Source organism: Rutidosis leptorrhynchoides, chromosome 5 (genome assembly GCF_046630445.1).
Source record: "Rutidosis leptorrhynchoides isolate AG116_Rl617_1_P2 chromosome 5, CSIRO_AGI_Rlap_v1, whole genome shotgun sequence".
Taxonomy (NCBI): Eukaryota; Viridiplantae; Streptophyta; class Magnoliopsida; order Asterales; family Asteraceae; genus Rutidosis; species Rutidosis leptorrhynchoides.
Window position 1 is genome coordinate 459,012,316 of NC_092337.1, and position 25,870 is coordinate 459,038,185.

General features: G+C 34.1%; 1 protein-coding gene across 1 annotated transcript in view; it reads right to left on the reverse strand.

The window, feature by feature from the left end:
* The window catches only part of LOC139846476 (AT-hook motif nuclear-localized protein 18-like), a 33,541-nt gene extending 13,486 nt beyond the window's left edge, over positions 1–20,055 (reverse strand). Inside the window, exon 1 of the mRNA XM_071835963.1 lies at positions 19,770–20,055. Within this exon, the coding sequence (XP_071692064.1) occupies positions 19,770–19,893 (124 nt within the window). The 5' untranslated portion in view covers positions 19,894–20,055. The remainder of the gene's footprint in view (positions 1–19,769) is intronic.
* Positions 20,056–25,870: the final 5,815 nt, after the last annotated feature.

Consider the following 25,870-nt stretch of genomic DNA (forward strand, 5'->3'; position numbering starts at 1 on the left):
TCTTCATCGGATGGATCAGTAGTAAACTTAATGTCTGACAAATCCTTGGCTTTCCGGAACTTATCATACAGCTGTTCCTTAACCCTCTTTCTGAAACACCATTTCATAAGCTCCTCAGCTCTCTTTAACCTTGCATCACACTTGCATACGTAGCATGTGCAGTTTGGATTATCTTTACCCTTACAACCTGCTCTTCTTCGAACTACTCTTTCTTCCTCAATTTCAGCCGGACTCTTTCCCACAAATACAACATTAGCTTTCTGAGCATCAACTGGAATAGACCAGTCACAAACTTCATCAGGATATATTGTGGAACCAGTTAAGGCTTTAGGTTGAGCAGAACCAGATGATTCCTTCTCAACAATGACGTGTTGGGGAGTCACTGAGATGGTTGTACTAAGAAAAGGATCATGATAACCAGCCTTTGGTGGTCTAGTACAAGTCTTCTTGAAGTGACCAAGTTCATCACAGTTGTAACATCTAACCTTCGCCATGTCAAAACCAAACTTAGAATCCCTGTTTAAACTCAAAGATCGTTGACCAGTTCTCTTTAAATACTTCCTTGCACGCCTAACAATGCTACCCATACAGTACAGAATGTCCATCCTCTCTAGCTCATCTTCATCGATCTGATCATAATCTTCATTCTCGAGATGATTGTTAAGAACCTGTCCACTAATCATATCGTTGTAAGAGTTAACAACGATAGAAGCTAAAGCCATGTCCTCCTGAATGGACTCAATAGATCTTTTCCTGATATTGTCAGTTTGAAACATAGGACTCTGAGTCTGAGTCTGAGGTGGAATCTGAGTCTGCTGAGTCGGAACGTCCTCAATCATCTTAATTGTAGAGTTCTGTATTTTGGCATTAAAGTAACCAGATTGTGACTTTGGTGCAGATATCTGATTTGCATTTGCTGTGATGTACGCTGTCTGCAATGGAGCATGACCAGAAGAAGAAGCACTAGATGTGACATTGGCTGCTACAGTACCAAGCCTTTTCCTTTTGGCCTCAACCTGAATATCCTTCTCCATTAACTTTGAAGTAAATGCAGTCAATGTCAAAGGACGTCCAGAAGCAACATATAGGTTTTGGATCTTCTCTACTTCATAATCCCACTTCTCAGGAAGACCAAGTGCCAACACTTTTATTGCCTTATCATCTTTTACCTCAATCCCATAATCCGTCATCTCGGCAACCAATAACCTGTACCTTTCTAAAGTCTGGCTCAAAGTTTCTGTTGGAAGGGCTGCAAACACCTTCCACTCATCCTTCAACACTTTACCTTTAGTTGCTTTATAAGTAGCAGTACCCTCAGTTGCGGACACAATAGCCTGCCAAAGAGTATAGCACGTCTTATAACGGTTCTTAAACTGACCGAAGATTTCCTTAGACAAGGCTTGCGTTAACTGAGCATAACACCGACACTCAAGATTATACCCTTCGCGTTCTGCGGGATCAAAATCATGAGTTTCTTTAGGTTCACCGTCAGCCCCTGATGGCCAAACAAAAGGAGTCTCAATACACTCCCAAAGTCGAGAATCTTGTCCATTAAGGTAAATCACAAACCTAACTTTCCATTCTAAAAAGTCTTTTAAGTTTTCAAGCCTCGGAACTTTATTGTTAGATCCTGATTCACTTTCGCTTAATAATAGTCTTTGAATTCCGGGTGCAATAACAAGTGCACTGTATTCGTTTGTTAATTTCTCGTTTGTATCAGACATTATTAACTGATTAAGTGATTAATTATGGATTAATTAAATTATTCTGGATTAAAAGAGGATCGGCCGATGGACTGAGACGATCGGTCGGAGGACTGAGACAATCGGTCGATGGTCTAAGGACGAACGGTTGATGGTCTAGACAAACGGTTCAAGGTTATCACAAACTGTCCTCCGGTTCAACTTAAGACGATCGGTCGAGTGTGAGTGACTATCGGTCGAAGGTCAAGACACTCGGTCGATGGTCAATGACGATCGGTTCAAGGTTATCACAAACTGTCCTCCGGTTCAACTTAATACGATCGGTCGAGTGTGAGTGACTATCGGTCGAAGGTCAAGACACTCGGTCGATGGTCAATGACGATCGGCCGAGGGTAGTTCTTACGTATCTGGGCAGAAAAAACTAGGGTTTTTGGCCAAAACTCAAATTTTGATTGATTCTAACGTTCTGGACTCAAACAAAACCGATGAAAACTTCACAAAAACACCTTTGAACACAAAAACACTCGAAAACACTGGATTTAAACGTAAAAGTTCCAACCTTTTAATTGAAACCCGTTTTGACACAAACCCTAATCACAAAAATCAAAAATTCGACTCAAAAACGTATGGATCAGCAACACAACGCTCTGATACCACTTTGTAGATGTAGTTTGGACCTTAGATCATACGTTGTATCTAGATTAATGGCGGAAACACTAATTAGAATGAGTCGAATACGTATTAGACTAACGGGATCGAATTAACCAATGAATAATTGATAGAATTGATGCCTAAGACTGTGTATTCGGTTGGTAAGGGTTTTGGGACGATTAGCAGCAAGTAATACGACGGCCTAAGGGTTTATGGTGTGTAACCTAACACAAAACCACTGATAATGCTAAAAACGAACATATATTTCATAGCATTATTCCTCAAGAAAGACAAGCTTTTAGTTGCAATTGTTCTATTTACAAGTGATATTCGTTTAAATAATAAAAGGTGAAGACAAAAGACAGATTCGACGATTTGAAGACGCAAACGACCAGAAAGCTCAAAAGAACAAAAGACAATCAAAAAGGTTCCAATTATTGATAAGAAACGTCTCAAAATCACAAGAGTACAAGATTCAAAACGCAAAGTACAAGATATTAAATTGTACGCGAGGACGTTCGAAAATCCGGAACCGGGACTAGAGTCAACTCTTAACGCTCGACGCAACGGACTAAAAATTACAAGTTAACTATATACATAAATATAATATAATATATAATTAATTATATTAATTATATATATATTATATATATATATTTAAAACCGTCGGCAGCAGGAAACTCCAAGGGAGTAAACTGAAAATACCTCTCCGCGACTCGCGGAGTTTGAAGGCTATTTTGCCGCGAGTCGCGGAGCCCCAAAAATCAATCCTGGCTATAAATCAACCCGAATTCTGATCAAAATAAACATCCATTTTCATCTCTCTCTCAATATATACGTAATATATTTATATTTATAATTTAAATTTTAATTTTAATTATAATTCTAATAATAAGGGTATGTTAGCGAATGTTGTAAGGGTGTAAGTCGAAATTCTGTCCGTGTAACGCTACGCTATTTTTAATCATTGTAAGTTATGTTCAACCTTTTTACATTAATGTCTCGTAGCTAAGTTATTATTATGCTTATTTAAAACGAAGTAATCATGATGTTGGGCTAATTACTAAAATTGGGTAATTGGGCTTTGTACCATAATTGGGGTTTGGACAAAAGAACGACACTTGTGGAAACTAGACTATGGGCTATTAATGGGCTTTATATTTGTTTAACTAAATGAAAGTTTGTTAATGTTAATATAAAGATTTACAATTGGGCGTCCCTATAAATTACCATATACACTCGATCGGACACGATGGGCGGGGTATTTATATGTACGAATAATCGTTCATTTAACCGGACACGGGAATGGATTAATAGCCACTAGAATAATTAAAACAGGGGTGAAATTACATTCAAGGGTAATTGGTGTAATTGTTAACAAAGTAGTAAAACCTTGGTTTACACGCAGTCGATAACCTGGTGTATTCATTAAACAAAGTATTAAAACCTTGTTACAATTCGAATCCCCAATTAGTTGGAATATTTATCTTCGGGTATAATAATAATTTGACAAGGACACTTGCAATTTATATTTATGACTGATGGACTGTTATGGACAAAAACCAGACGGACATATTGAATAATCCAGGACAAAGGACAATTAACCCAAGGGCATAAAACTAAAATCAACACGTCAAACATCATGATTACGGAAGTTTAAATAAGCATAATTCTTTTATATCATATTTAATTTCCTTTATTTTATATTTAATTGCACTTCTAATTATCGCACTTTTATTTATTGTTATTTCATTTTATCGCACTTTTAATTATCGTACTTTTTAATTATCGCAATTTAATTTTTTTCGCATTTTTATTATTCGCAATTTCATTATCATTATTTACTTTACGCTTTAATTTACAGTCTTGTATTTATTTTATATTTTACATTAGGTTTTAACTGCGACTAAAGTTTTAAAATCGACAAACCGGTCATTAAACGGTAAAAACCCCTCTTTATAATAATAATATTACTTATATATATATTTGTATTTTTATAAAAGTAAACTAAAATAGCGTTGAGCTTTGCTTAAAGATCTCCCTGTGGAACGAACCGGACTTACTAAAAACTACACTACTGTACGATTAGGTACACTGCCTATAAGTGTTGTAGCAAGGTTTAAGTATATCCATTCTATAAATAAATAAATATCTTGTGTAAAATTGTATCGTATTTAATAGTATTTTCTGCGTAAAATATAAGCTATTTTATATACACCTCGCGAAACATCAAGTATTTTTGGCGCCGCTGCCGGGGAACTATCTTAAAAGCCGGAAGCGCAACGCTAAAAAAAAAAAAAAAAAGATTTTATTTACTTTTATTAAAAGTCGTTTTTGTAAAAATTACGTTTTAATTATTCAAAAATATAAAAAGAAAAACAAAAATATAAGTATTTTTAGGATTTTGTTAAATATTTAAGTTTTATAAGTTTCTTTATCTTTATTTTAATTTATAAAAATATAAATTTTATTAAAAATCGTTTATTTAAATTAAAAACAGAAAACAGAAAATAAAAAAAAAAAAAAAATAAAGAAAAACGCGTAAAAACAAAACCTGTCAACTGATTTCTGGATCCCCGCGACTCGCGGGGTTTTTCTCTTTATTTGCCGCGACTCGCGGAGGCCCTCTGACACACGGACAAAACCCTAATCACGGGTTTTAATTTATTATTATTATTATTAATTACTTAATTATTATTATTATTATTAATTTTAGTTTTATTTTTACTTTTTACTTTATATTTATGTATTTTGTTTAATTAGTTTAATTAAAATTGTAAAATTTGTAGTTTTATTAAATAAATAATATAAAAATAATATTTTTATAAAAATTGTACTTTTTACAACTTTTTGTATATTTTTATATTTTGTACCTTTTTAATCGTTGTAGCGTAATATTTGTATTTTTTAGCTCATAATTAATTTTAAACTTAGTTTTTGCTATATTTATTTTTACTCCTAGATTTTTAGGCTTTGCCGTAGAATTCCTTAAGTGCTTTTTCTTTAGACTAAGAATTAGGTGCTTTAGAATTTTGCGACGCCTTTTTAAGTTTTAGTTTCTTTTTAAGTTATTTCCATTTGGGATTTAGTTTTTCCTGTAAGCTTTAATATTTTTAGACCTTTTACTATGTATCAATTATCATTCCAATTAGTAATTTCAATTTGCGATTATAATTTTAAGTTAGTTGTAGTAATAAGGTTAAATTAGTTAAGTATTTTTAAGTTTTGATAAGTTTCTTTTATTTTTCCGTCACCTTTTATTTTTCAACCATTTTTCTTTTTCGACATTTTTCGACGCGCAATCTTTTTCTCTCTTATTTCTCGCCATTCTAGTTTTTAGGACTTAGAATTTTCTATACTTCTTATCTAAATTTCTTAAAATTACGAAAATTTATTTTAAGTGGTTAAATTGATAGACATCAAAATTTTCTGGTTCGTAGTAATAGTTGGATTTGTACGTGGACCGGGTTATTGGAGCCAAACAGTCCTCAATTATATTGAGACCAAACGAATCCTGCCCCTCTGCTGCATCTTTTGGCTATTCGAAACGTGGGCAAAATCAGAAAAGTCTATTGATTGGATAACTTATTATAATTTTTCTTTCCTTTTAAAAACTAATAGGATATTCAGTGAATGCACCGAGCAAGACGTTCATCACCTTTTGTACGTTCACCACCTGTAACTAGATCAAGACATCGTTTAACAAATATAACCGCCGTTGATTTTTCTTTAGAATCATCATCCAGTCGACCAAGTACTTCAGTTCAAATTTCCGATAATCCATTTTTTGAAACAAACCTCACAATTGAGAATCCAGAAAATATTCAGGAACGGTTCATAGATCCTGAACCATTAAACTTTCCTCCGGAACCACCAATCATTCAAACAGAGATTGTTGAGGAACGAACTATTAAATCAGAATCATTCAGTGATACCGAGTCAACAAATTCAATTATGGAAAATCTGGAACCTTTAAGTATGGAAGACCGAATGAGAGCTAAACGCACTGGCCAAGGTCACGCAATTACTCATCCAGACATTAATGCGCCAGATTATGAAATCAAAGGACAAATTCTACACATGGTGACTAATCAATGCCAATTTAGTGGTGCGCCGAAGGAAGATCCAAATGAACATCTACGTACCTTTAATAGGATCTGCACACTATTTAAAATACGAGAAGTGGAGGATGAACAGATATATCTCATGTTATTTCCCTGGACTTTAAAGGGAGAAGCCAAAGATTGGTTGGAATCGTTACCTGAAGGGGCGATCGATACATGGGACGTTTTAATTGATAAATTTCTTAAACAATTCTTTCCTGCATCTAAAGCCGTAAGACTTCAAGCAGAAATTGTTACGTTCACACAGAAACCAAATGAAACTCTATATGAGGCGTGGACAAGATATGGGAAGTTATTAAGAGGATGTCCGCAACATGGTTTAGACACCTGTCAAATAGTACAAATATTCTACCAAGGATGCGACATCACTACAAGAAAAGACATAGATATAGCAGCTGGTGGTTCTATTATGAAGAAAACCGAAACTGATGCTTACAAAATTATTGATAATACTGCTTCCCACTCACATGAGTGGCACCAAGAAAAAGACATCATTAGATCATCTAAAGCAGCTAGAGCCGATTCTAGCCATGACTTAGATTCCATTTCCGCAAAGATAGATGCTTTCGAGAGACGAATGGAAAAGATGACTAAAGATATTCATGCTATACGAATTAGTTGTGAGCAGTGTGGAGGACCACATTTGACAAAAGATTGTCTCAGTATTGAATTAACAATGGAACAAAGAGAGAATATTTCATACATAAACCAAAGGCCTGGAAATAATTATCAGAATAATTATCAACCGCCAAGACCTATTTACAACCAAAATCAGAACTATAACCGAAATATTCCATACAACAACCAACAAGGTCCTAGCAATCAACAAGTATCCAACAACACTTATAATCAGCAAAGACCTAATTTTCAAAACAAACCACCACAACAAACCGATGATAAAAAGCCAAATTTAGAAGATATGATGACGAAGCTAGTTGAAACTCAAACGCAGTTTTTCACATCTCAAAAACAAACCAATGAACAAAATGCTCAAGCATTTAGAAATCAACAAGCTTCTATTCAAAATCTGGAACAAGAAGTAAGTAACCTAGCAAGGTTAATAGGTGAAAGAAAACCGGGAAGTTTACCTAGTGATACAAATGCTAACCCCCGGAATGAAACAGCTAAAGCTATTACCACAAGAAGTGGTACAACACTTAAACCACCTGAAATACCTGTAACTTCTGATGAAACTATTCCTACTCCACAAGAACCACAACCTGATCAGGATAAGGAAAAAGAACCGGTAGTTGAAAAGGTTAATGAAGATAACACAGTTAAGGATAAACCTTATGTTAAACCATACCAACCACCTCTTCCTTATCCAAGTAAAATGAAGAAAGAGAAACTTGAAGCCGAGCAATCCAAATTCTTGGATATGTTTAAACAGATAAATGTAAATCTTCCTTTCATTGATGTAATTTCAGGAATGCCAAGATATGCTAAATTCTTGAAAGATCTAATCACGAATAGAAAGAAAATGGAAGAACTCTCGGCTGTTACTATGAATGCTAATTGTTCAGCAGTGCTGTTGAATAAGATACCAGAAAAACTATCTGATCCAGGAAGTTTCACAATTCCATGTTTTCTGGGTAGTCTTAGTTCAATAGAAGCATTAGCAGATTTAGGTGCTAGTATAAATCTAATGCCGTATTCACTTTACGCTAAACTAGACCTTGGAGAATTGAAACCAACCAGAATAAGCATACAACTAGCCGATAGATCAATAAAATATCCTAGAGGGATAATGGAGAACATGCTAGTTAAAGTTGGTACTTTAGTATTTCCAGTAGATTTTGTTGTTCTGGACATGGAAGAAGATTCTCAAGTTCCTCTCATATTAGGAAGACCATTCTTAAACACGGCTAAAGCAATGATAGACGTGTTCGGTAAGAAACTGACCCTAAGTATAGAGGATGAGAGTGTTACCTTTTCAGTTGATAGAGCAATGCAACAACCACAATCTGCAGATGATACATGTTATTATATTAAAACTATAGATGCACATGCAGAATTATTAAAAGAATTTCCAGAATTACAAGGAACAGGAGAATGTTCTTTAGGAGAAGGTAATGAACCAATTGATGAATCTGAAATGTTAGCTACACTTATAGCTAATGGATATGAACCAACAACAGAAGAAATTCAAATGCTAAAAGAAGAAGACAGATATCGATATAAATCATCAATAGAAGAACCTCCGAAATTAGAGTTAAAGCCACTTCCAAACCATTTGGAATACGCTTATTTACATGGTGAATCTGAATTACCTGTAATAATATCGTCTTCTCTTACTGAAAATGAGAAATCACAACTCATTTCTGTGTTGAAAGCTCATAAACCAGCCATTGCATGGAAGATTCATGATATTAAAGGAATAAGTCCTTCGTATTGCACACATAAAATCCTTATGGAAGAAGGTCATAAAACGTATGTGCAACGCCAACGAAGACTAAATCCTAATATGCAAGATGTAGTTAAAAAGGAAATTATTAAACTGCTAGATGCAGGTTTGATATATCCAATTTCTGATAGTCCATGGGTAAGCCCAGTTCAATGCGTGCCTAAGAAGGGTGGCATGACTGTTATCACAAATGAGAAAAATGAGCTTATTCCTACTAGGACTGTAACAGGATGGCGTGTATGTATTGATTATAGAAAATTAAATGACGCCACCAGAAAAGATCACTTTCCCTTACCTTTCATAGATCAAATGTTGGAAAGATTAGCCGGAAATAGTTACTATTGTTTTCTAGATGGATTTTCCGGATATTTTCAAATTCCAATAGCACCCGAAGATCAAGAGAAAACCACATTCACGTGCCCTTATGGTACTTTTGCTTACAAACGCATGCCATTTGGACTTTGTAACGCCCCTGCAACCTTTCAAAGGTGTATGATGGCGATTTTTCATGACATGATAGAAGAATGCATGGAAGTATTCATGGATGACTTTTCAGTCTTCGGTGATACATTTAAATCATGTCTAGTTAATCTGGAACGAATGCTAATTAGATGCGAAAAATCAAATCTAGTACTTAATTGGGAGAAATGCCATTTCATGGTTAAAGAAGGCATCGTTCTTGGACATAAAATTTCAAAAGAAGGAATTGAAGTGGATAGAGCTAAAGTAGATGTAATTGCTAAACTTCCACATCCCACCAATGTTAGAGGAGTTAGGAGTTTTCTAGGGCATGCCGGTTTTTACCGACGTTTCATAAAAGATTTTTCTAAAATTGCCACTCCTATGAATAAACTCCTAGAAAAGGATGCGCCATTCATCTTTTCAGATGAATGTATCAAATCTTTTAATATTCTTAAAGAGAAACTCACCAATGCACCGATCATGATAACACCAAATTGGAATCTACCATTTGAACTAATGAGCGATGCAAGTGATTTTGCAATGGGAGCCGTTTTAGGACAAAGGATTGAAAAACGATTTCAACCTATATATTATGCTAGTAAGACATTACAAGGAGCACAAACGAACTATACAACTACTGAAAAAGAACTCCTTGCTATTGTCTTTGCTTTTGACAAATTTCGATCATATCTCGTTCTAGCAAAAACGGTGGTCTATACAGACCATTCTGCTCTTAGATACCTATTTTCAAAACAAGATGCTAAACCAAGATTAATCCGTTGGATCTTACTCTTACAAGAGTTTGATATTGAAATCCGAGATAAAAAAGGAGCAGAAAATCTCGCCGCTGATCATCTTTCTCGTCTTGAAAATCCCGAATTAGAAGTTCTGAATGAATCGGCCATACAAGACAACTTTCCTGATGAATATCTATTGAAGATAGATTATAAAGAAATCCCATGGTTTGCAGACTATGCAAACTACTTAGTTTGTGGATTCCTTGAAAAAGGATTATCGTACCAAAGACGAAAGAAATTCTTCAGTGATATAAAACACTATTTCTGGGAAGATCCACATCTGTTTAAAAGTTGTCCCGATGGAATAATACGCCGATGTGTATTTGGAAATGAAGCTAGTAAAATTTTAAACCATTGTCACACAGGACCAACAGGAGGGCATTATGGGCCTCAACTAACAGCAAGAAAAGTTTATGAAGCTGGATTCTATTGGCCTACAATTTACAAAGACGCACACCTTCTTTGCAAATCCTGTGATGCATGTCAAAGGGCCGGAAGAATAAGTCAACGCGATGAAATGCCACAAAATGTCATCCAAGTATGTGAAGTATTTGACATTTGGGATATTGACTTTATGGGTCCATTTCCAAAATCTCATAATAATCTATATATACTCGTAGCCATTGATTATGTATCTAAATGGGCGGAAGCACAAGCTCTCCCAACTAACGATGCACGAGTTGTAGTAAACTTTTTAAAACGTCTTTTTGCAAGGTTTGGAACACCGAAAGCTTTAATAAGTGATCGGGGTACTCATTTCTGTAATAATCAACTTGAGAAAGTTCTTAAAAGATATGGAGTAACTCATAAAATCTCCACCGCATATCATCCACAAACAAGTGGACAAGTTGAAAATACTAACCGAGCTTTAAAACGTATTCTAGAGAAAACCGTAGGATCAAATCCGAAGGAATGGTCCATTAAATTGGAGGATGCACTCTGGGCTTTTAGAACAGCCTACAAAACTCCAATTGGAACCACACCTTTTAGACTTGTTTATGGAAAAGCATGTCATCTTCCAGTAGAAATTGAACACAAAGCATTTTGGGCTTTGAAGACATGTAATCTTGATTTACATGAAGCCGGACGTCTACGATTAAGTCAACTAAACAAATTAGAAGAATTAAGACATGAAGCATACGAAAATTCGTTAATCTATAAAGAAAGAACGAAGAAATGGCATGATAAAAGAATCAGAAGTTCAAAAGAATTCAAAGAAGGAGACAGAGTTCTTCTTTTCAATTCACGATTCAAGCTATTTCCTGGAAAATTGAAATCAAGATGGTCTGGACCATTCATAGTCAAAAGAGTTTTCCCATACGGAACGATAGAATTAATAAATTCAAATGGGATTGAATTTAAAGTTAATGGTCACAGAGTTAAACATTACATACAGGGTCCGATGGAAGTCGACAACGAAGTTACTCACAATTTCGATACCACAGCTAACTAAGTGTGGGGAGAATCAAATCTTTAAAGGATAATATGTATTTCTGTTAGAGTTAGATTGTCTGTTTTCGTGTAGTTCTCGAAAATGGAACACATATGGTCTTTCCCTAGCAGACCCTAAAGAACTAGTCTTCTCCCCCCATTCTGAATTTTTATTTTTTTAGGTTTTTACAAAATGAAGACTGCCTGTGAATTAAACCATGGTCTAATGCTACACGCTTTGATCACTAAACGTAATAATGACATACTCCCGAGTGAATTAGTATCAGTAATCAGAGAAAGAATGGACGGAGTTAGAAAAGGATCCAGATGCGAAGATAATAAGTTACAATTTGGTAAAGGAAAATCAAAATCCGCAGCAAAAAGAAGAGCACGACACCTAGAAAAATGTCACAAATGCGGAAAATGGTCACATGGAGGTAAATGTTCAAATAATCAAACTTATTCAAATACCGAATTTGTTACTTTATGCAGAGACGGACCGTTCATATGTTTAGAAGAAAAGACAATGAATGCTCGAGGTTACGCCTATGCAGCCATGGAAGACCAATTAAACCGACTATCTTATGAATATAATAGATCATACAACTAAGAAATCTATTTCACAGGTATGTCTGTATAGTTTTTATTTTTATTTTTATTTTTAACCTTTTGATAATAAACGCTAATTTGTTCGCTAAAAAGTATTAAATTGGTATTAAATAAAATTAGGTTTGGCGACCGAAATTATTGATATCCTTCAAAAATTTATTACATCACTGCGAAATTTAACGTTTATTCTTAAGGTATAAATATCTTTAAACAATCAAACCAAAATATTTCAAAAATTCGTCATGAGTTAAATTAGGTCTTGGAACCGAAATTACTTTACCGAAAAGAGGGGCGCATATTTTTGATAATATTTGATTGATTAAAGTGGGATAAAAAGACAAAAAGATTTTTAATTTTATTATGTTTTTAATCTTAATATTTAAACCTTAAATTAATATTGTAAACTTTGTAAAAACAATATTTTTAAAATTGTAAATATTTGAAAAATTAATATAAGTTTGGTATGAATTTATGAATTTTTAAATTAAGTTTGGTGTGAATTTTTATTTTTTAAAATATGAAATTTTAATTTTATGCATTTTAAATTTTGAGTTTGGTGTGAATTTTTAATTTTAATTTTGAATTTTATATTTAAGTTGTGTGAATTTAAAAACAAAAATTTACTTTATCTCATTAAGTTAAGAATATGATTTTTAAAATTCGTCGTAAGTTGAAGACTAGGTCTTTGAACCGAAATTGCTTTACCCGAGGGAGGGACGAGAACTTTTATTATCATTATTTTTAATCTTATTGATTTAAAGTATACCAAAAACATTGAAAAAACCCAAAAATCTTAGCTTTTAAAACAATCGCTACAAAAAGACAAATTTTAAAATTTTGTCGAGGGACGAACTAGGACATCGATCCGAAACGACCTCGTCCTAAATAACAAGGGAAACAAAATTTTAAAATTAATTTCTTAATTGTTTTATAAGTTAAAGATTATTATTAAAAAAAAAAAAAAAAAACAAAAAAAATAAAAAAAAAAAAAAAAAAAAAAAAAAAAAAAAAAAAGTAACTCCGCGACTCGCGGAGTTTTCAGTGAAAACCTCCGCGACTCGCGGAGGGACCAAATTACAGAAAAAAAATAAAACTAGCTGCTCGAACTGATCACTCACACACACACATAAACACCCGAAATAGCTGCGAAAAAACCCGAGAAAACCCACGAAAATCATCCCAAAAACTCGATTTTTCACCGTTAATCTTCAAATTTTTCACTACAATCATGTTGAGAAGGATGATATCTAGGAACTACTCAAGAAAACAGGTACAATTACACCCCAAATCACCTTTAAATCCGAATTTTAGTGTGTTCTTGAGCATATTTTCATAATTTGAATTTTGTTAATTTTTAGTGTAATTAGTGTTAAATTGTTAGTATATTATGCATGTATAACCTAGATTGATGCTTGTTAACATGATTTGAAGCCAAAAACTTCAAAATCTTTAAAATCTAGGGTTTGTGTTCTTGAGCAATTTGGGGCTTTTTGATATAAACAGGTTATGGCCGATTTTTGTCATGAATTGTTGCTAAATTGAGTAGTGTAACATGTCTAGGTAGTTAAATGATCCAAACTTTGAGCCTAAACATGATTTTGAGAATTAAAGTGGACTTTTTCAAGTCCAAAATTCATGAACTTGATTTTTGAAAGATAATGCCATTTGAGACTTGTTTATTTGCTAGTAATGATTATTTTGACATGTTATTTGAGTTGAATGCTTATGAACTTGGCGAAAATTTTCGTATATGCTTATTTGAAAAAGTGTAGATTTGATAAAAATGTGAAAATAAGCTTAAGTTTGATATAAATTGATAATGTCATTGTAATTATTTTGATTGATGATTTTGCTGACACTAATGCATATTTGGATGCACAAAATTTGTGTTTGATGTGTTTTGCAGACTGAAAGGGGTGAATCTTCATCCCAAGCCCGCCATGCTCCTGCTGAGAACTTGGAACAACAGGAGGTAGATAACTACTACAAGCAGGATGTACCTCATCCAGTCATGACCTTTTCAGATATGCACTTGGAACAGTTGCACCCGAACCTGCGATTTGACAGACTTTGGATAGATTATCCAAAATATCAACGGGGTTTGCATACTCTTCATTCCAAGGTTGTTGAGGTACCAAGGGTCATAGAATGGGGACCCTTGGAAGCTGTAGAATTGGCCGGGCCAATTAGGGAATTACTGGTACAGAGGTATGGTAATTCTTATTTTAATGACTGGATATGTTTATTCACCATACGCAGACCTGTATATAAAGTATGGTGTGAAGAGTTGTTATGTAGTATAGAGTTGAATGATCGGGTAGCTAGTTTAACCGATCGTTCTTTTATTAGATTTTTGTTAGGCGGATCGATGCGCCACATGTCTTTACTAGACATGGCTCAGGCTTTACGTATATATACGCCTGAGGAATTAGCGTCTGCCGATTGTAGAGGATTGATACTAAACGGTAGGAAAATAGATGAAAATTTTGATACACACGGTGTGTGGAGTCAAATGACAAGCCATCACCGTTTTAAAGGGGGAAACTACTCTTATTTGGATATAGATAGAGCCGAATTAAGAGTAATACATAGATTTTTAGCTAACTCGATTACACAAAGGGGTAAAAACAAAGAAAAGGTAAATGAACAAGATTTGTTTTACCATATGTGTATTCGAGACCCACACAGCGCTGTAAGTATACCATATTGTGTGGGTTATTATTTATCAGCTATGGTTCGAGGGATGCGTCCACATAGCATAATAGGGGGTGGTATTTTTATTACTTTGATTGGTGAATATCTCGGTGTGGATATAAGTCGGGGGGGATTATTAGTAGAAGAGCCGGAACCCCGCGACACTATAGGTTTAAATGTATACCATGGTGCGAAAGTGTTGAAGCGGCGAAATAACGCCGCAGTACGATACAATGGTAGACATCCACAGGTAGAGAGAAACCAGGAACAAGGTAATGTAGGAGGGGGGAACCAGATGCAAGAAATGCAAAGGTTTATAGCTTCTCAGGAATACGAAAATGCTAGACAGAGAGCATTTGAAGATTGGCAAGTTCATCAGAACCAGATCATAGCGCATTGCCAACATATAGGTAGAAACTATATTCCTACACCGAAACCCGTCTTCCCTCCTTGGTCGATAGAGATGCAGCCACCATATCCTACGTATGACCCTGCCGAGGCATTCTATAGCACTTATGGTTATGCGTGGAACCCCTATTGGTACCAATATCATCCTTAGTTTACTTATTTTTATTTTTATTTTGTAATTTGTAATTATTGATATGTTTAATATTTTTTGTTAATATTGTAATCATTTTTATATTTATCTAACTTTTATTCTTAGATTTTAATAATTTTTGAATGTGGGGTAATATACCAAACTTCAAAAATATGTATATATGTTTGCAGTTTATCTTATGTACACAACAGGGTAAAACAACGCATTTTCAAAGACTGGCATTAAGTTCAGCAAAAGCAAGTAATTTTGACGACAATGATGCAAAATATATGTGAAATAACAACAAGACGGAATGAACAAATGACGTGCACCATTTATCATTCAGCAAACAAACGCCAATATATTTGGAAACTTTGGTAAAAATTTAATCATTTTCACACAAATCACCCTCAATAATTTAAATTGTTACTGATTTCTTGCAAATGAGGGCATTGCAAGATCTTAAGTGTGGGAAGGGGTTAAATTCTTTCGGATTTTAAAAATTTTTGTATTAAACACTTGGTTACCATTAAAAATACTAGTAAAGCAGTAGTTGTATTAGAATCTAGTGCTCTCTGATAAAAAAGAACAGCCCTAGTCTTATATACTGACTACCCAATTCTAGTAAAATTTTCAATTAAATGAATTAAAATCATGTTTATACATATTTATGAACGATAAAACTAGGTTTTAACACCGAAATTATTGTTACCTCGGAAAGGAGATAAATTGAGAAACAAACTAAAATGTTAAAATTCATTTAAAATGGAATAGAGGACGATAAAAAGAAATAAAAAGCCAAGTGTGGGAAAATTTACCAAGTTATTTTAAACATATGCCACATATATTTGTAACAAATAACTGAAAATACTTTTGCTTTGAACTAAACTAAACTGTTTTACCCAATGAAAGAAAAGAAGAGATGGATCTACACGATGAATCAATTCCATCATTAAAAGGAAGTAAAGTCTTCCGAAAAAGACACGCGCTTCTTGATTTAGGTCATGAAGTTGTCGTTCAGACCAGCTGTAGGTTGACGAAAAATCTAGAAAAGTCATCACTAAAATCAGCAGGAAATCCACGGACCTCAGCATTAAACAGGGTCGCCATGTGGTCAGATTTATCCTAACCATGAGAAGGATTTATCTCGTACAATGGGGAGGCACCGTGCAAATTAGCTGGATAAGACTAATGAATCAGATCCCCAGAAAGGATAATCTCCTTAAAGATTAAAAATCAGCTTTTAAGACTGATATTACTCAATCCTTGAGATTGACCTTAAAGATTGAGAATTACAAACTCATGGAATTCAATGATATCTAAACTCGAGCTTAAACGAGAAAATATTTTGATCAAAATTACAAACCGATTTGTTTTCTGAAAACCCTATTTTCAATGCGTTCATTACCATTGAACGTAAAATCCTAGGAATTCACCTGGAATTCATTAGGTCACCTGAACTAAATCGGGTGTCAACCGTAAGAACGGTGGTTGCATAGCATGGTCAAAGACAGGACCTTGTGCCAGACCGACAAATTATAAGGGTGAGCTTTACTATTGCTCCTACCAAGGATAGTAATTGCGTCCGACAAGTTATAGACCATAATCAAAAGCATGTCACGGGACATTGCCTTAACAGTTGCTTGTTCAACGCTTTCCTTTACAACCGGACGGTAGTTTGCCGAAAGGCAATATACGGAACAAGTAAACTGGACGTGTTGCTTTCCAAATACAAGGTTAGCAAGTGGGTGACACAAAACCGCAAGTTTTGAGCTAAAATTTTCAAATCTGAAACCCATCAAACCCACAAAAATATTTTGCAAACACCGGTAAAGGGTTATTCCGGAAAATTTATCTAGGGTAAAAACTAGATTTAATTTTCAAAAGATCAAATGTTTTCATAAAGATCCAATTTCCTTAATGGATCTAAATTTTTATAGTCATGTGGGACTGTAAACCATATCGTTACTACCATTGTTTATACCGCCGTATAGAAATCACTGATGTACAAAGTGTGAAGAATAAAAAAGTGATTCTAGTATTTCAAGACGATATTGCTTGAGGACAAGCAACGCTCAAGTGTGGGAATATTTGATAATGCTAAAAACGAACATATATTTCATAGCATTATTCCTCAAGAAAGACAAGCTTTTAGTTGCAATTGTTCTATTTACAAGTGATATTCGTTTAAATAATAAAAGGTGAAGACAAAAGACAGATTCGACGATTTGAAGACGCAAACGACCAGAAAGCTCAAAAGAACAAAAGACAATCAAAAAGGTTCCAATTATTGATAAGAAACGTCTCAAAATCACAAGAGTACAAGATTCAAAACGCAAAGTACAAGATATTAAATTGTACGCGAGGACGTTCGAAAATCCGGAACCGGGACTAGAGTCAACTCTTAACGCTCGACGCAACGGACTAAAAATTACAAGTTAACTATATACATAAATATAATATAATATATAATTAATTATATTAATTATATATATATTATATATATATATTTAAAACCGTCGGCAGCAGGAAACTCCAAGGGAGTAAACTGAAAATACCTCTCCGCGACTCGCGGAGTTTGAAGGCTATTTTGCCGCGAGTCGCGGAGCCCCAAAAATCAATCCTGGCTATAAATCAACCCGAATTCTGATCAAAATAAACATCCATTTTCATCTCTCTCTCAATATATACGTAATATATTTATATTTATAATTTAAATTTTAATTTTAATTATAATTCTAATAATAAGGGTATGTTAGCGAATGTTGTAAGGGTGTAAGTCGAAATTCTGTCCGTGTAACGCTACGCTATTTTTAATCATTGTAAGTTATGTTCAACCTTTTTACATTAATGTCTCGTAGCTAAGTTATTATTATGCTTATTTAAAACGAAGTAATCATGATGTTGGGCTAATTACTAAAATTGGGTAATTGGGCTTTGTACCATAATTGGGGTTTGGACAAAAGAACGACACTTGTGGAAACTAGACTATGGGCTATTAATGGGCTTTATATTTGTTTAACTAAATGAAAGTTTGTTAATGTTAATATAAAGATTTACAATTGGGCGTCCCTATAAATTACCATATACACTCGATCGGACACGATGGGCGGGGTATTTATATGTACGAATAATCGTTCATTTAACCGGACACGGGAATGGATTAATAGCCACTAGAATAATTAAAACAGGGGTGAAATTACATTCAAGGGTAATTGGTGTAATTGTTAACAAAGTAGTAAAACCTTGGTTTACACGCAGTCGATAACCTGGTGTATTCATTAAACAAAGTATTAAAACCTTGTTACAATTCGAATCCCCAATTAGTTGGAATATTTATCTTCGGGTATAATAATAATTTGACAAGGACACTTGCAATTTATATTTATGACTGATGGACTGTTATGGACAAAAACCAGACGGACATATTGAATAATCCAGGACAAAGGACAATTAACCCAAGGGCATAAAACTAAAATCAACACGTCAAACATCATGATTACGGAAGTTTAAATAAGCATAATTCTTTTATATCATATTTAATTTCCTTTATTTTATATTTAATTGCACTTCTAATTATCGCACTTTTATTTATTGTTATTTCATTTTATCGCACTTTTAATTATCGTACTTTTTAATTATCGCAATTTAATTTTTTTCGCATTTTTATTATTCGCAATTTCATTATCATTATTTACTTTACGCTTTAATTTACAGTCTTGTATTTATTTTATATTTTACATTAGGTTTTAACTGCGACTAAAGTTTTAAAATCGACAAACCGGTCATTAAACGGTAAAAACCCCTCTTTATAATAATAATATTACTTATATATATATTTGTATTTTTATAAAAGTAAACTAAAATAGCGTTGAGCTTTGCTTAAAGATCTCCCTGTGGAACGAACCGGACTTACTAAAAACTACACTACTGTACGATTAGGTACACTGCCTATAAGTGTTGTAGCAAGGTTTAAGTATATCCATTCTATAAATAAATAAATATCTTGTGTAAAATTGTATCGTATTTAATAGTATTTTCTGCGTAAAATATAAGCTATTTTATATACACCTCGCGAAACATCAACCACGAAACCCGTATTTATACTAAATACAGCGACCATCGGCCGGTGGTCGGGGACCTTCGACCGATGGTGACAGTCCCTCGACCGATGGTCCCTACCATCGGTCGATGGTCTTGAGCAGCCAACCGACTGCTTGACCTATTCACGACATTATACTAAGCATCATAAACACAAAGTATAAGTGTCCACGTACATATATGACTGAAATATCAAGTACATAACAAATAGAACAATAAACGTAATAGAACTCGGGATTTATGCACCAACAGCACCCATGTTGAGACCACTTGTCCCATTTTGTTCATCTTCAGAATTTTGTTGTTGAAACTGATGCAGATTGAAGTTTCTTGTATGAAGAGGAGGTGGAATAGAGTGCGCAGATGTCATCTGATCCATTAATCTTGATTATTTGTTAAAATCTTGATCTTTTTCTTCCCATCTTCAAACCCTTTCAACAAATTGATCAAACAGGAATCAAGAAATCAAAAAAGAAAACTAGGGTTACGATGAAGATTGTAAAGGGTATTCAAAGTTTGTTGCTTTTTAAATTGGGGGTTATAGATTTTCACCCAAGATAAAAAAAAAATCTTGATCTTGAGATTGATGGATAGATTCTTGAAAAGTGTTCAATTAGTCGAAATAGAATCTTAGGTCATGAAAGAGATGTGATGATATAGATAACGGATGATGATATAGTTGAGATTTAGGAAAGATATAATGATGTGAAGTTTGTGTTTTAGGATTTTGTGAAGTTTTCCTCTCTGTGGTTACTGTGCGTGAATTTGTAAACGTTTTTTTTTTTTTTTTTTTTTTCGGGCAAACAAGATTTTATTAAATACCAACACAAACACAAGGCTGGGAATATCCATGCCCTCAAAACAAGCCCAAAGGCATACAAACCATCAAATGCATACAACATACAGAAAAACTGTAAAATACACTAATCTTTCCAATCAATGCCCCATATGCTAGCAGCTCTGTTGACTGCCTTTGACTTTTTGACTTTCAAAGTCAACATCTTACACTTGATAAAATCTTGGATCAACCTGCATACTTCTTCTTCACTCCTCTTCTCAGATCTAAACAGCCTGCAATTCCTTTCATGCCACAAAAAGTATACACTTGCAGCTAATACCATTCTATTGATGATATTCCATATATTACATGAAAACGGGTAATTAGACAATCTTTGAACAATCTCTGGAAGATTATCAGGAATACCTTTGAATAGCAGTTTGGACTTCATACCATACCATACCTTTATGCTGTAAGAGCACTGAAAAAATAGATGCCTTACTGAATTCACACTGTTTTCACACAGGACACATCAAAAACGTTTTCACAAATAGAATTTGTAAACGTTTTTGATAAAGATTAGAGGATTTATCTGTTAGGGTTAGATTTGGATTTAGATAAGGAAAGGTATGAATTGAATTCAACTAAACAGTTAATAACTGTCTTTCATTCCTGCAGGCGGTGGAACGTCTACGGAAATACGGAGTATATGATCGTTTTCAAATATACTTTTTGACTAAATACCATTATTTAAGAAAGTTAACGAATTAAACTCTCCTATATTCTAATCCGAAATTAATGAAGTGTTTTAATTATTAAATACTTAATACTTTATATATGTAGATCAATCAATGTTACGGGATGGTACTTCAGCCCAGAACTATATATACTTAAAACGTACATTTCGGTTCTTCTTGTCTTGATGCACTGTTTGAAGCTAAAGTCAAGGAAGGTATTAAGGTATAAGTAATTCCAATGTTAGAACATGTATGTGATTAGAGATGTTATAAAAAAATTTCTACGAAGTAAAATGATTCTACCTATCTGAGACATTTAATCAAATCTGGATAAAAACTCACTTGACCGTACATAGTTCTATTGATCTTTGCTTTCCTTTTGTGTTTTAATGTGACTTGCATTATATATCTTGCACTTATGCACAAAAGATAATCGTTTGATACGGGTCAATTGGGTTGGACTGGGCTGGAAACTAACTCTATCCTAACCCTTCTGAGTTTTTCTCTCTTTCGTATAATATATTGTCCAAACGAATTACAATGTTTGATAGCTATGAGATGTTTTGATTTTTATTTTGTATATATACTCGTCACCTAGTCCGGATTCAAACATCATGTAAGGATCCACCCATGACACCTTTCCCACATTGTGTTGGGGGTAAAGGGGGGTTTACTTGGCCGTGCCCTTGGATCGGTTCAAGGTTTCCTCCCGGGCAGCGATAGGGGGCGGGTTAATATCACTGCATCGGCATAGTCGAAACAGGAGATGATCGCAACGGGTGGTTAAGTCCCCCTCGGGTGATCCCAAATTCGCTGTTCTAAAAAAAAAAAAAGTTAAATCGAAGATCTTGTGTTCGAAATGTTTTGTGGTAAGTAATTAACGGCTGGTCAAATTTTTGATTGTCCTTATATGCCTAAAAGTACTTACAAATTCGACCCATTAACTTGGGTTTATTTGGGTACCTTTTTAATCAACGGGTTAGTTCAAAAAGTTTCGCTAAAAGGAAAGTGGGTCAAATGGGTTGAAAGTCGCCCAAAATCCATTTTTGAGTGTAGGTGGATATATTGCTTTAAGAATGAGGCACTATAAAACTATTACTTGAAATGGCTATTGTAAGAGTGTAAACCAAAATTCCATCTGTCATGGAACAAAACAAATGTAAGCATATAAGTCTAAAGTGAACTCTCTCTACTACTAATTGATTTTAGAAAAAAAAGGGACTCTTAAGCTATATTATAGGACATGTTGTTGAGCTATACAATCCTATCAGTGGTATCAGAGGCAGGCTATAGCCCGGATGTGGTGGACGGCGCGGTGGGCGCACCCCTGAACGCACGGTGCGACGTGCTGCACCCCTCGGTCTCGCGCAACGATGAGTGAACCCAGTTATCGTTGGAGGGGAGGCTTAGGGAGGGACATAGGTTTGACTAAGGGTTTGTAAGGATGCAAATCAAAGTCTCGCATCGGTAATGAGAAAAATCAAATTTATGCATATAACCTTTAGGGGAAATCCCTCTACTAACAATTGATTTGAAAGAAAAGGACTTTTGGGCTTATATATTGCGACATGTTGTTGGGCTACACGATCATGTCACCTATTACTTCATCAACACTTGAAATAAGCAAACTCCAAACTGTTATATATGACTTGACTTTTTATTTTCCTTTTTAATGTAACCTTTTTTTCTTCTCTAAAAAATATGCACATGTTATAGTTCTCGAGCCCGTCTAACCATGGTTATGGTATATGTCAATATGAAATTTGAATAAAGAATTCCATTTCAACATTATTTATTTATATCACTAAGTTTTATGTTTTAATTTTAATGTACTTGCAGACTATCTATAATATTAGTTTCGGTCATATTTATCTGAGTAAGCCGATGATCATAGAGTCGGATGGTTATACCGCCACATTGTTTCCAAAGGCATCTAGTTGCATCATTATGTGTTGACTGTTGATGTATCATGGGAACGATATTGCAGACAATTAGATGTTTACGATTTGTTTTGTGGTTTCAATTTCAAGAATTCATGGTATACATTAAACCTGATAACTCATTTACTGAATCTAAAATGGTTTGTGGACCTCACTTGATTGTGTTTTTCCTTGAGTATATATATACATATATTACTTTCTCTAATTTTCATATCATGAAAATATGTTGATGAGAAGTAATTAGTGAAAACATATTGGGCGCTCAATTTACATTTTCATATCCCAAATTCTGAATATCCTCTAGCATCACATCTTCTAACATGGAAGTAATGCATCTGGAAAGTCCCAACTGTGTCTAAAACTGATTCTAATCATACGCGAGAGTTCATTTTCCTCTAATGGTTTCAAGTTCAGCTCCCTGTGGTGTGTCTCCATCTGCTAGAAGAAATACAATTGTGTTCCAGAGTGATTGCAAGTGTATAATGGAAACTGAGACATGCTTTAACAGCGAAGTGTAGATCGGATGATTCATGATGATAGGAAATCAGTATTTGCATGGTGTGCTGAAATTGTTTGTGAGATAATGTTGGTTGGGTAAGAAGGTGAGTTACATGAACCTTCAGGTCTTCAGTTGCAATATTTATGTGAAAACCAAGGATACGGAGAGGCGAAGAGATATAAGCTCGAGGCCAAGTCAAGAAATGCACGTTTATCAGTTATGGGACTGATGATATGGGTTACCGGTGTTTGGATAACGAGGGGAGAAAGGTGATTCACAGTCGCGATGTTACCTTTGATGAAGACTCGCTTTACGACAAGGAAGTAACGGTTAGTTCTAAACCGGATATTGTAGTACTTAGATGACATTTTTGTTAATGATCTTACAGTACCTAATGGTAAAGAATTTGTCATTGAGTGTGAAAATATATAAAGTTTCAAGTTCAAATTCTAAGATAAAAATTTTACTATTTAGAGGTCACGAAGGTTCACATGCGACTACTCCAGACTACTGTGAAGATCGCTCCAAATCCATATGGACGAACACGTCATTCATCGATTTCATTTCGAGGTATTTGACCTCTATATGATACGTTTTGTAAATATTGCATTCTTTTGAAAAGGCACACCATAAATGAATATTTAAATCAAGGTTTTCGACATCTGATGATTTCTACATATAGACAATCACCGTAATATAATAGTTTACAATAGTACTTCCGTTGACAATGCAGTCAAAATAAGATACATGGTGATGATTTGGTGAATGCAACGTTTCCTTGAAAAATATGCCATGTAAGACTCCATGCACATAGCTTGTCTAACATATAAGCAAACAGCGAAAGACTTCTAGGGAACCTGAGAATAAACATGCTAACAAGTGTCAACACAAAGGTTGGTGAGTTCATAGTTTTAATATTTTGCATAATTTGTACATAAAGGTGGATCACAAGATTTCAGTTGTTTCATCCAGAAACGTTTATCAAAATATTCTACGAAATTGAGCACCCTGGTAACTAAACTTCACGTATATATAATTTATACCCTTTGTATAATCATCTTAATAATACACGCAAACCAACGTGTAAGCTTCTCAAATAGCATACGTCCGTTAAAAGGCTAGTGCTCTAACTCGGACGGGGATATCAAGCTCTATGGATCCATATACTACTACTCGCGCCCACCAGTTCTTATAACTGGCAGTTACTAGTTACCAAAGCTAAGGGATTTTCGATTCAAACTCGATTTAGAATTTAGTATGTACTTGTATCCATTGTGTTTAAAATAAAGTGCATGTATTCTCAGCCCAAAAATATATATTGCAAAAGCAATTAAAAAGGGAGCAAATGAAACTCACCTTAGCAGCATATAAAGTCGTTCACCAAAATGTGACCGAAACTCGAATTACCAAATAACCGTAGATCTCAACCTAGAGAACATATGTTGGTTAATAAATGTCTATCAAGCTAGGTCAGGTCATAGTGTATCACAATCCTAATGCTCGAGATCGACATACAAAAGTTATCCAAAGTCGTTTCAAAAAGTCAATCTGATTCAATACTATAGTTTTTATAAGGCTTTAAAATATGATAAAATAATCAATTTTGACAATTGTTCAACAAAACAAGACGTGCCTTATATAAGGATTCATTTACTCGGCTAATAATATTCAAAAATCCAATTTATCAATCTTATAAATAAGTTGTTTAAGTATCAATTGCGGATTCAAAAGCAATTCCAATTAACGTCAATCATAATTCAGTTGACCATATCTTTTAATTCGTTCATCGAAATTACGCGATTTCTAAATGAAAAGTTATTGAATTTTCGCCAGTTTTCCAAAAACATGCATATCATATACATTTTATCAGTAATATATGTATTTAATTCGTGATTCATCATAAACTGTTTAACGAGGAAATTTAGCATACAAGCATGCATAAATATATATACTCGAGCACTAGACATGAATACACAATTAATATATAAAAGATAAGATATAAATGCTTACGTATCAATATTGTGATTCAATATTGCAGAAAAGTACGTAGACGCAACGGAGATGATAAATACTAGTTTGACTTGCGAACAATACTCACGAATATTACCCATAACCTCCATAGTTATAACCCATAGTTTCCCTAGCTCTATCCCGCTCGGAAGGCTTGTTTGAAAATAATTCGCTCATGACCTCGTCGTAGTATTTTATGTATAATAATACTAATAATAATACTTCTAACTATAAGATTAATAATAATATTAATCTTAATAATAATAATAATATATAATATAAATAATAAATATAAAATATAATACGGAGTAATATAGATATTAATATGTGTGTGTGTGTGTGTTGAGCAAACTGGCCAATTTATAGAATGTTTCTGAATTCTGACTGCCATG